This window comes from Dufourea novaeangliae, unplaced genomic scaffold, assembly GCF_001272555.1.
Source record: "Dufourea novaeangliae isolate 0120121106 unplaced genomic scaffold, ASM127255v1 scaffold65, whole genome shotgun sequence".
Classification (NCBI taxonomy): domain Eukaryota; kingdom Metazoa; phylum Arthropoda; class Insecta; order Hymenoptera; family Halictidae; genus Dufourea; species Dufourea novaeangliae.
The window spans coordinates 5,049,865-5,062,310 of record NW_015373961.1 but is presented as its reverse complement, the minus strand read 5'-3'; the positions used below and the strand labels follow the sequence as shown (position 1 = coordinate 5,062,310).

General features: G+C 38.2%; 1 protein-coding gene across 1 annotated transcript in view; it reads left to right on the top strand.

Annotated features, from left to right (window-relative positions):
- Positions 1-11,655, top strand: part of LOC107186570 (discoidin domain-containing receptor 2-like) — a 121,979-nt gene extending 110,324 nt beyond the window's left edge. The window contains exons 12-16 of the mRNA XM_015574465.1: positions 316-453; positions 5,587-5,894; positions 9,516-9,750; positions 9,899-10,048; positions 11,506-11,655. Coding sequence (XP_015429951.1) covers positions 316-453; positions 5,587-5,894; positions 9,516-9,750; positions 9,899-10,048; positions 11,506-11,655 — 981 coding nt within the window. The remainder of the gene's footprint in view (positions 1-315; positions 454-5,586; positions 5,895-9,515; positions 9,751-9,898; positions 10,049-11,505) is intronic.
- Positions 11,656-12,446: the final 791 nt, after the last annotated feature.

Below are 12,446 nucleotides of genomic sequence, written 5' to 3'. Positions count from 1 at the left end.
TAATTGCTGCATTAAGTACATAACGTGTTATTAATATGGCATTTCAGAGTTACGAACAAATTGGAGTGCACAACGTTCCCCAAGTAATTATGTTATCCGACCAGAAAATGTCCCGCAATTTATTAACGAGTTTCCGCAATAACATGACATCGACCCTGAAAATCTCAACTCTGTTATCGGTTCATTTACTGCTATTTTTAATTACTCGGTTTTACCATTTAAAAATTAAATTCATTGGATAAGCAACTGCTCTAAAGTAGTTAATGTTAAAGGATTTATTGTAACAGTGCCGATTAATTTTACGAATATTCACAGATACCGGCCCCAGTGGTCAGCTGGAACATCGCGCCCAGCATGAACAAACCGTACAGGTGCAAGGAAATAGAACCCACCAATATACCGCGACAGTGCCTACGTACAACCGAGAAACTTGGCTCGAGGACTATCGGCGAGGTATGTATAAAAGAGAACGAGAAACATTTAGCTACGTGATGGATTATCGTCTGGCTTGTTCTACACGATTATTGTCCAGGCGTTATCCCCACCACTTAAGCAGTTCTCCCTATATAATTATTCTCCCGGACCCGAGTCTGGGACAATAATCGAGAGGAGTCTGTATATGCGTACGAATGTGCATCTGCAATCGCGCACTTGCTCTACTCCGCTCGACTAATTCGAAAATGCAGGCGGTGAAGAAACTGCAGCCTCGGCGCAAAGTATTAGACACCCCATAATATATGAATTTTGGAAAAAAATTGTTGTTTCAAGAGGTAATCAAACTTGAATGGAATATTTTTTTTATCAATTTCATTAATATTTTGTTGGATCGCTCTTTGATCTAATGACTGACAATGACAGCAATTTTTTTCGTTTGCCTGTTCTTTAAAAAAAGAGGATTACCTTGCCTTGATGGCCACGCAGTTCACCCTCTTTTGGCATATTCATGGAAAACTTTCTAACTTTCAAAATGTTAACAGCATGTTGATGTATATTAGCAGCGAGTACTAGCAGTAGGCTGTAACTTTTAGGAGGAAACACAGAATGTCGACTATGGATCGCTCAGTTGCTTTATGACCCATTATGAAGCTTGTCAACTGTTGTAAAATTCCTTTGAACTCCTAACAAAGGACGTTGAACGATAGAAAGGTTTCAAAGGAATAGTTCTCGCAGCAAGATGTAATAATAAAGGTGCCTAAACATTTGGCCAAAGCTGAAGAATATAATAATTTTTGACAAGTTTTGTTAAATGAAGCTCATTTGATATTAGTAATCATGCAAGTGAAACATTCATAGTCTCTACCTTATGAAGGAATAATATTCCTCCTTTTCAGACATATGTTGGGATAATACAGGGTGTCTCATTTAAGTGTGACCTTTCGAATATCTTTCTTAATTGTGAAAACGCAAAACATATTTTATTCGTAATTTGAATGTTATTAAGTAGTCAGTGTCCTGCAGGTGTTTTTTTCAAATGTTTTTTTCTCGAAGATTTGAAGGTCAGTGATATTTTTTTTTAAATAACTACGTATTTTGTTCCTATTGCATCGCGTAGCTCACGAAAAAAATACATTCAAATGTGTACTATGACATGATCTTGAGAAAATATGTATTTATTTAAAAAAAAACATCGACAATCTGAAAACTTTGAGAAAAAACATCATTTGAAAAAAAACAACGCCTGCAGAATACTGACCACGTAATACGATTCAAAATTAAGTATAAAATATTGTTTGCGGTTTCATAATTAAGAAATGTATTTGGGGGTCGTACTTAAATGAGACCCCCTGTATGTATAGTAGTAGTAATGGAATAGTATAATATGTTGGGAACGAGATTTATAACTTGCAAGCTAATTACTTCAGTGTTCTCTCGTTATAATCACTCTTCGCAGATCTCTGTTTCGTATCGCCATCATCGGTATGTTGTGAGGCTAGTTGAGAGTGAAGGGACTCTATCTTGACGATGATAGAGAGGGAAGAACATTGAAATGGGTCACTGAGAAGGTGTAAGAAAGAAGCAAAGCAGAAGTCAATGAAACCGTAGCAGAATCCTCCCCTTTGCTATAATAACAGTAATTGCCCCAAATAACGAGTCCATAAAAACGAGAAGTTACCCATAAATTCTATCTAATAATGGTATTTATGGCAATTACATACACATTTGTCCATATATTTTGAAGAAACGAATACTTTGGTCTTAACCCTCATCCGTCCCTTGTATCAATTTAATACATTGTTCTCTTGATAAACGGTATCACTCTGTCATGTATAGGTACATTTAGCTGAGGCTCCGTGACTTTTTATTTAACCCCTTGCACTATTTTCACGAGTCTGACTCGTGATGAAAATTTTAGGCCAAACTTGAATATCACGAGTCAGGCTCGTTGTTCAATTTCACGGCAAACGTGGATATCACGAGTCAGGCTCGTGATCGACATTTCGGGCCAAACATGAATATCACGAGCCTGACTCGTACTCGATATTTCAGGCCGAATTATATTATATTATTAATTATATTGTTTATATTGTGTTTTTCAGTTTTAGGTTTGATGTTCAAATACTACTACCGTGGATTTGCTTTTACATATTTTTATTTTGTTGAGTTCCATCGCGTGAAGTAAATACGAGCACGACTACCTTGCGCTCGGTCGTAAGAATAGGTCTCAAGTTTCGGCACGCGCGCTCCACCGCTCGCCATTCACCGCGACAAACGAGGCAGCCGCGTTTGGCCTGACTTTTCCCGAGGTTCCGAATAGTGCAAGGGGTTAAAGAATTTGCAAATTGAACTATACAGGGTGTAACAAAAATGTTGTCCGATCCGGAAATGGGACACACGGAGGGTGAATTGGAACAAGTTTTTCCTTAGCAACAATCTAATCTGAGTCTTCGTTTCCGAGATATTAACGAAAAACCCCGACCAATCAGAGCGCGAGTTTGCCAGCCGAGTTCCCGCGCTAGCGGTGGCTACGCGCTGCGATTTGTATCCAACGCTCTGATTGGTCGGGGTTTTTCGTTAATATCTCGGAAACGAAGCCTCAGATTAGATTGTTCCTAAGGAAAAACTTATTCCAATTCACCCCCCGAGTGCCCTATTTCCGGGTCGGACAACATTTTTGTTACACCCTGTATATTTCTCCTTGATATCAATTTTTTATCACCGTGTCAATTTGACACCAAGCGACAAATTAAATTGGGAAAATAAGAGGAAATAAGGGTTAAGTTTTATAGATCACCGAAGAACAACGATCCAAATGGAAATGGTTATTATTATTATTTATATTAAATTATACAATTGATCATTTATGTAACCAAAGTTCACCGCTAAGACTACTATAACATGCAATTGCCGCGTTGCATTGTACTGACTTCGCGATACGATCACCCTAATCGATAAACTCGACGATATCGTGTCGGTTGTAATGCGGGACTGTTACGAGTTGACAATACGCCATAATATGGACGTCTACGAACTACACGGAAACTTTGCTCGCGAAACATCGAAGAGGGAACGGCAGCGGGGTTTAGAGGATAATGCATTTACACTGTAGGTACATTACGCCCATACGATACGTGTGTACAGAGGTAAATTTCCTTATCGATTGTTTTGGGAAGTATCGGTGGTAATCAGTGTTTATTCAAGTATCCATTTTTATGTTTTTCAACAAAAGCTATAGCCACAAAGAAACTATTTTCTGCAGGAGAAGGGTTCGTTAAGTCAAGAATACACTACGTGGCATAATTATAAAACCACCCTAAAGTTTTCAATTCTTATATATTGTAGTTAAAATAAAAACGAACCAAGTATGCCATATCTGAAATCGTGTTGAGAAATGTTTCTCCAGAGAAGGACAGATTATAGTCCCTCGAAAAAGAGTGATTTGTTTTTATTTTAATTACAATACATAAGGATTGAAAATTTTAGGATGGTTTTATAGAAGGATTTTTCCATTGTATTTCTTATCGCTATCTGTCATAAATACGTAAAATTCGCAGTCTAAACATCAGTTAGAAGTAAGGTAGACAACTAGTGATAAAAGAATAAGATCTGTACACCGTTCTAATAAACGCACAAAATCGAAATTGGAAAATCGTCACGTGAATCTATTTCAAGAAACACAATAGTCTAACTGGATATGGCTAAGGCGGTAGATAAGCCATGATTCCGATTAAAAATTTTTATTTCATCGTTAATTAAAGTGCATGAGGTTTTAAAATTATAGAAATAAGGTAATTTAGTTACTGGAATTCATAAAGGGGAGCGAAACATTCAAAACAGAGGTGTAGAATACGGATTAAACGGATTCTTTAATTATCGACGATCTGATTATCGGGACACTGATTCGCCGATAATACGTTCATTAGTTGTTAAAATTTCCGACACTGCAATGAGACGAGCAAAAGGAATTGAAAAGTATAATCTCCTCAATAATCCATATTGAAATTTGTTAAAAATATAACAAGAAGAATATAAATCTTCTCTCTGGCCAATCGGTAATTACTGTATTACTGCGAATTGATTAGACTAATGCGACGTATCCGTGTGAAGGCAATTCCAGAAGTTAGTTTTTGGTATTATTTTCCCTGCTGCAGCCAACAAATGTTCATTGAAGAATTATACTTATTTGATTTGCATTGCACCTAAGAAAACCCCTTTTAAAGTATTTTTATACTATAATAAAAAAAAAAAATTTTTTAAGTACCTTTTTAAGTATCACTTGAATCAAGATATGTATGGCATTTGAAGAAGATGTGGTAAAAGAACGTGCCGCGCAGAAATGGTGCAAAGAACATTTTCTGTTAATAAGTCACTTGAAGATTCACCTAGTTCAGGACAACCTTGCGTTCTTAATAATAAGGAATTCCGTGTAGTTATTGAAAATAATTCAAAAGTAACGTCTCAAGAACTTTTTATATATGTTTAAAGTCAATGATGAAACAATTTATTTACATCAAATGAGGAAATCATAGAAACTGCAAGTTATAACAAAATAAGTCACTGCAGCGAACTCTACCAAAAACCACACGAAATTTTTTGGTTGCATTCAAAATACAGTAAAAATTCTATAAGTGCCCGAAACAATCTACAGCGTAAGCGCCCGTTTTTTTCTTCTCTTTCATTCGCTGTTTCTTTTGTACTATATATTTGGAATTCTATATTTAGAATCGATTCCAATACTTCATAAGCGCCCAGTTTCGGTCCCAATTTTTAGGCACTTATCCAACTTTCTACTGTACAGGGTGTTAACAAAACTGGGGGGCACTTTCACAGAGTGGATTCTATATGCAAAACTAGATTTTAGAAGAAACTACACAATTCGACACGAAAATCAAGAATGTGAAGGTGAAATTCACAGTAAACTGAAGCCTTAATTACAGGGTTTAGTATTCTATTTATAATAACCTATGTAGTATAATCCATCGCGCCACACGCATTTCACGCGTATTTTTTCCGTATTTTCAACAATTAATAACTCGGAAACGAAGCCTTAAATGCAATGTCGTTTTAGATCGGCGGGTAGAATCCACCTTCTGAAAGTGTCCCATATTTTCATTAACACCCTGTATATCTCTCTGTTATCCTCCACAGGCGATAGTGTGCGAAGCAATCGGATTGGAGGACGCGATTGCCGATGCACCGAGGTTGGTCGTGGCGCGGGTCCCCGCTTGCACCGGGGACATTCGTGGCGGTAGCGCCACGGATCAAATAAGGGAAGTCCGATTTCTCTCCTGTTTGTCGGATCCGAACGTGGCACGGATCCTGGGTGTCTGTTCCGTGGAGCCGGTCCCGTGGACGATCATCGAGTACACGGAACTCGGGGATCTCGCCCATTATCTTCAGTACAGTGTGCCACTTACGGGAACGCTTAGGCCGAGCTGCAATTTGAAAGCCCTCAGGTGAGATCGTCTGGGCTATACTTTATGACAGATACAGGGTGAGTCAATAAGAAATACTCTCTAAAATGCCTTATTACCTGATACACAACAAGTTGATTATACCAGAAAAAGTTTCAACGAATTGTGTTGCATTTCAAGAGATATATCGGATGGATAGAATTTGAATTTTTTTGATCTTATTTTTTTTCGATAACAAGGTGACCTTGAGTTTTATCAAGGTCAATACATTTTTTTTTAATACCACGTTGTTGCCAATAGAAGTATGAATTGAACGACATATTGCATGGTGGTATTAAAAAGAAGATGCATTGACCTTGAAAAAGCACAAGGTCACATTGATATCTAAAAAAAATATGATATAATTCGTGAAAATACAATATAATTAGCTAAAACATTTTTTAATACAACTAATGGGTAATAAGTTATTTTATATAGCAGTTCTGATTGACTCATCCTGTATATACCGAAACTAGATCCCGCGACATACTAGCAATCTTAACCTTCAGAGGACAGGCAATGTTTGTTTATGACTTTTTGTATTTTCGAATTGGAATTTTTATATATTTGTTACACTGTTATACTACGAAAAATAAGCTACCCCTCTGGAGCCTGAAAATAGGCTTCCTATTCGGTACGGTAACAAAAATTGAAAAGACCTCTATACGGGGTGAGCCACTTAACTATACCCCCTAAATTTACTCATAAACTACTTATTATTTAAAAATGTTTCACACCAAAATTGTTTGATATCGATCTGGACATACAATGTAATAAATAGTTCTTTTGATGTTTAGCTTGTTTATTGAGATATGAAGATGATCGTGAGTTTTTGTGTTATAATATGTAATATTTGACTCTGAGATTTGAATGAATATTGAATGCTGAATAAAATATACTAACGTATATGTGGTGAAAAACTAATTACCGAAATATTCATCTGTGAAAGCTGATGGAACTTCTGTATATGACAAGTCCATATAGCACGTGCCTGCTTGATACAGGAGTTCTATGTTTACAAACATATCCTTCCGGTCCAATAATTCGATGTTGTTACTGCTTACATTACTTCTGCAGTAATATATGTATATTACTAAAAAAATAATAAGTAAATTTAGATGGTACAGTTACGTGACTCACGCTATACAACTAAAAATATCAAAGAATTCATCTTTTATTTTAGTTTTAGATGAGAAAAATGGCCGTTTTAGAATAAAAAATTATGTTAAGAAATTATATTTCTAATTTCACGAGTAAAAATGATAACCAATATATAAGAAGGAATTTTCGCATGAAAATATTTTGTTTATTGTATTCTTGCTTATATTTCTATAATATCGTCGTGTGTAATATATACATATATTATGAAGCAAAGTACAACACACAGAAACATATTATATTCACAACGTATAAACGTTGATCTTCGACGAATATCTCCAACATGAAAGTAGAGTAAGAGAATAATATCTAAATACTACACAATAAGAGCGAAACGTTTTTGGCTACATATATTAACAGTATTAACAGCTGTAAACTGTCAAAACTTAATTCTCAAAATGCAATGTGAATTCGACTACCGAAAAAATCCTTATGTATGATATTTTAAAGTGAAAACAGTTTAAAACCAAAAGATAGGTTCCCCATCCTCCAAGGGTAAGAATGGTTAGGGGGCGTTGCAAAAACGGAATCGCGTTCATTCCCCGATGCGGTTGTGATGTTGGAATTCACAAACGGACATTCACTTTTCCCGCCCTTTTTTCCCCTCTCTGTTATCCCGTACTCGTATAACTTCCGCGATCGGAGAGGACCTTTGATCGATGAAGGTCGTTCGTCGTTTACGAGTGACAGTAATGCTTCTCGATGCGTGGAGCGAAGCTGACTACAGGTTTTTGCTTCAATACCTTTGGTTGAGGAATTGCTGGTTTCTCGGTTGAATTAAATTATTGTGGATTGATATATTGATTTAGTTGTTAGTCATTCGTGTTTGATAAATGATATACTGTGACTCAGAAATTTCTTCATTTAACGATACTGTATTTATTTATCTAGTTTCCATGTTTAGATATAATCTTTTTATACAGGGTGTTCCACCTAATGTGAACATCGTGAATATCTCACTTGTTTTTAAAGATACAAAAAATTGTGATGGGAAAGTTTTATTTCGTTAGAAGGAGCAAACACTATGATAAACAAAAACTTGTCTCAAGGTCATATTTTTTGAAATTTCAAGGTTATCGTAGTTTTTTTTAAATGGGACTATATATTTTTATCAGCGTGACGTAATAGTTGAAATGGACACCAATCCAATAACCTATAATAGTGTGACCTTCATGTGACCTTGAAAATATATTTAAATCATAAAACAACTACGATAGAAGGATTAGTGAAAAAATGTATCGAAGTTGATGAACATCACATTGAGCATTTATTAACATAAACTTTCTGCAAATCAAAGACAAGCGAGATACTAAAGGTGTTCATGTTAGGTGGGACACCCTGTATGTTTACCCCCTACTGTTCAGTGTAACTTTAACGTCGTATACCAGTTTTATCATTATTAAGGAAGCAAGAATTTTTTCTTTCACAGTGATCGATATAACTTGGAAGTTACAATGTAGTTGTTCATTTGCAAATGCACTACTACACGGTGTGACCTTAAAGTCATAACCTGTTCTCGAAAAAGCTAAAACCTTCCAAATTGTTAATCTAAATTCCATATGTTCAATTGGTGAGTAGTGAAGAGCATATACAGATAAAGAAATTTTTGAAGAACAAAAATTAATTTTAAGCAGCAGAGGGTTAATATTGGATAAAAGAGATGTTCTGTGAGAACACTTCTTTAAAGTATTTATATTTTCGATATATACATATATACAGACATTTGTTAATTACTCTAAATATTGTGATGAAGAAAATCTTATCGTGAAAGGAACAAATTAATGTCAGTGTCACCTATTAATCTAATGACTTGCTATGGTAGCTAATACGAATTAGGATTTAATTCTTGCAATATCTTAATTCTGAGGCTAACAAATTTAAAAAATGCCACTCTGTGACTGATAGCAAATTATGAAAAATTAGAATAATCAAAGAATATATTAATATCGAATTAATTTCCGATTACGCATTCGCTGTACGGCCACGTATTAATTATTATTCCCCTTCGATTCATATTAATATCATAAATCGACGGAATGATTCCACATATTTCAAGTCCACTGATCGCTTAATATTACAAATCAATACTAATACCCCGGTTACAATTTCCAAAGTAATTCCGACACACTGACCTAAAATCAACGTCACTAAAATTCCAAAATGAATAATATTTATGAAATATTTCGTCTCAGTAAGATGAAACTATTATAAAATCATGATCGAACTTCCGTGAGCAGTCTGTATCATTATATTCCGCGCGTTTGCGTGTGCCATAAGTTCACAGAATATCCACAGTCATATGTCACCGTTACCATCGACGATAAATTCGCGTCCCTGGCCCCAGGGAAGATGTTTCCCGATCGATATCGCGCACGCATCGAAATAAAGTTGTCCCGTGGACACACCGACGAGTAAGTCAATCAATTAACGTCACCGTGCTCAAAAGCAACGTTTCTCTGTTACCAGTCAGAGCTGCCTGTTGTACATGGGAGCGCAGATAGCATCGGGCATGAGGTTCCTCGAGTCGAAGAATCTGGTGCACAAGGACCTGGCTGCCAGAAACTGTCTAGTGGGCCGTTCTTACACCGTGAAAGTGACCGACATCGCGATGTGCAGTGACCTTTACAAGAAGGATTACAGTGACATAGGCGGCAGACCGCCGGCGCCAATCAGATGGCTGCCGTGGGAAAGCATTCTGCTGGTGAGCCTAAATGATTTTCGCTCCCGCGAGAAATTGTACCGCGATTTTCTCCGTAACGAGCGTTCTAGATTGATCGATAGACTGTCCTGAACACGCTAGACGCGTGAGTGCAATTCTTTACGAGCTCTGGATCTCTTTTGAATTCTAGGACAGGTACACTTGCTCGAGCAGCGTCTGGTCCTTCGCTGTCACTCTCTGGGAAGTGATGAGCCTGGCCAGGGAGAAGCCCTTCCAGCATCTGACCAACGATCAAGTCATACAGAACGCCGAGCATATGTATTATGGAGCCGAGTTGCAGGTATTCGAATCGAAAAATTGGTTTCTACTCTCAATCCTGAATTTATGAGTACAAACTGGAGGGTAGAATTAACAGACACAAATTAGACTGATACTATATAGGAACATATGAGTCTGAGTAGGTTATAATTGAAAAATCAAGTGGGAGTCAATTCACAATTTAGAAGCATGAATCAGATCAGTGGAGAGACAAGAGGCACAAATTGGTCTAAGCTGAGAAACACACGCTCGGTTAATCTAGGGCCGAGAGACTGGAGTTGGGTCATTTAAAAATGATGAAACCTGTATTGAGGACGTGGAAACTCAAAAATGGACCTATTCAGAGATGAAGATCACGAATTGGAATAACCACGTACGGAAGAGATTAAGCTCAGGCCCAAGGATTGAAGTCCAAGACCGTTCGGGTACAAAGGCCCAAGCACTAAACTTCCTGAACCGAGGAACCAAAACTCAAAACCTTCTAAATTCAAAAATCAAACATGTCAGACCCAACATCTCATGCAAGAGAGCCCATAGACTCAAGGATCAAATTCCAAAACCTCTCAGACCAACTACCCAAACTGGAAATCCCCCAGACTCAAGTTCCCAAGCCTAGACTCCTAGACAAACAAACCCAAAGCTGGGGCTCATCGAATCCAGGTCTTGCGTAAAAATTCACAGATTTCGGTCCATGACTTCAAGATCCTCATGTTTACGGCCATAGTTCTAAGATGCTCAGGTCAAACTTTGAGACGTTCTCGGTCTTGATCTTTGAGTTTGAGGGATTTCGACAATGGGTCTTCGGATTTAGAAGGTTTTAGGCTTGAAGTATTGGATTTAGAGGGTTTTGGGCTTAGGTTCTTGAATGTAATGAGTCTTAGCTTTCACTCCTTAGGTCTGGAAGGTCTGAAGTATAAGTGCTTAAGGCCTGACGAGTTCCAGACTTGAATCTTTGGGTCAGAGAAATCTTGGTCTTTGAGCCTGGGAGGTCTCAAATTTGGTCCTTGGATCCTAAGTGATTCTGATTCGAGCCTCTTGGCCTTGGATTGATCCAACCCGAGTATTTCTGACCTAGTTTACCCCAATTTAAATCTCTGCAAACTAAGTTGCTTCAATTAATATCACGTAGTCCTGAATGGATATTGTAGGAGAGTTGGAAAAATGAGAGGGCCCAAGCGGGATTCGAACTCACGACCCCCGGCGCCGAAAGCAGCGACTCTGTCCACTACTCCACGGAACCCTCCTATTTTCCCAAGATGTTATTTGCTCTTTTGTTGGGTATGGAGTTCCCGATCCCACAATATCCTTTCGATTTTTCGACTCACCGCAAGTCTAATGGAGTACCTTCGAGCCTGAATTACTCCAAATTTTATTTGCTATTTTCATATAAGAATAAACTTCCTTTTACCTACAACTAATTTATATTCATAAGTCACTACACCGTTGGTTCATAAATACTGAAATATTTTCTCATTTAAGGTATATCTTCCGCGCCCGACGATGTGTCCCGACGAGGTCTACAGACTGATGTGCTCGTGCTGGCGAAGGGACGAGGCCTCGAGACCCACATTCAAAGACATTTACACGTTCCTGAAGAACCTGATCGTGGACTATCGGCCCGGTGCATAAACGATCCCACTTAACTGTGATACCAAAATAAAAAGCGTACGGAGAATCTTCCCTCGCAACGTCGAGGAAGTCGATCTTTCGAGTCGAACTATTCGGAAGTGTACAATCGTTAGTTTTTAGTGCATGTGTTGGACACGAGCCGGGTCGAGTTTCGAGCACAAGGCAGCGGTTTCGCGCGGATGAACTCTACTCGCTAACTCCAAAGCGAAAACATTGAATGATTGCTACTGCTGCTGCTCTTGATCCCAGATCCCGAATTCGTCGTCCATGAAACAAGACACACACGAGAACACACGGCATGAAACACGTGTTCACGCTCTCCACACCAGTGACATTTCGCCACGGTGAAAGACGTGTGTCCGCCTCCGATATTTTCTAGTCAGTTCGGTCCTTCAATTCCTACAGAAGTGCTATCGTGTACAGTAAACCTGGACACCAGGCGACGCGTATGCAACGACGTCGAGGCACGCTGACAAGTCTCTCCTCCACTTGTACATACGTATCCTAGATATCGGCGCTAGACGATCACAGAGGAAACTTTTCGCGATGGCTGGTGCTCTTACAAGAGACTCGATCGTCCCTCAACTCGAACTACAGTAAATCCTGGATGAGTGTTTGAAGCCTTCTCGGCGCTGTACATTAAATCTCTATATACAGGGTGTAACAAAAATGTTGTCCGACCCGGAAAGGGGGCACTCGGGGGTTGAATTGGAACAAGTTTTTCCTTAGCAACAATGTGATCTGAGGCTTCATTTCCGAGATATTAACGAAAAACCCCGACCAATCAGAGC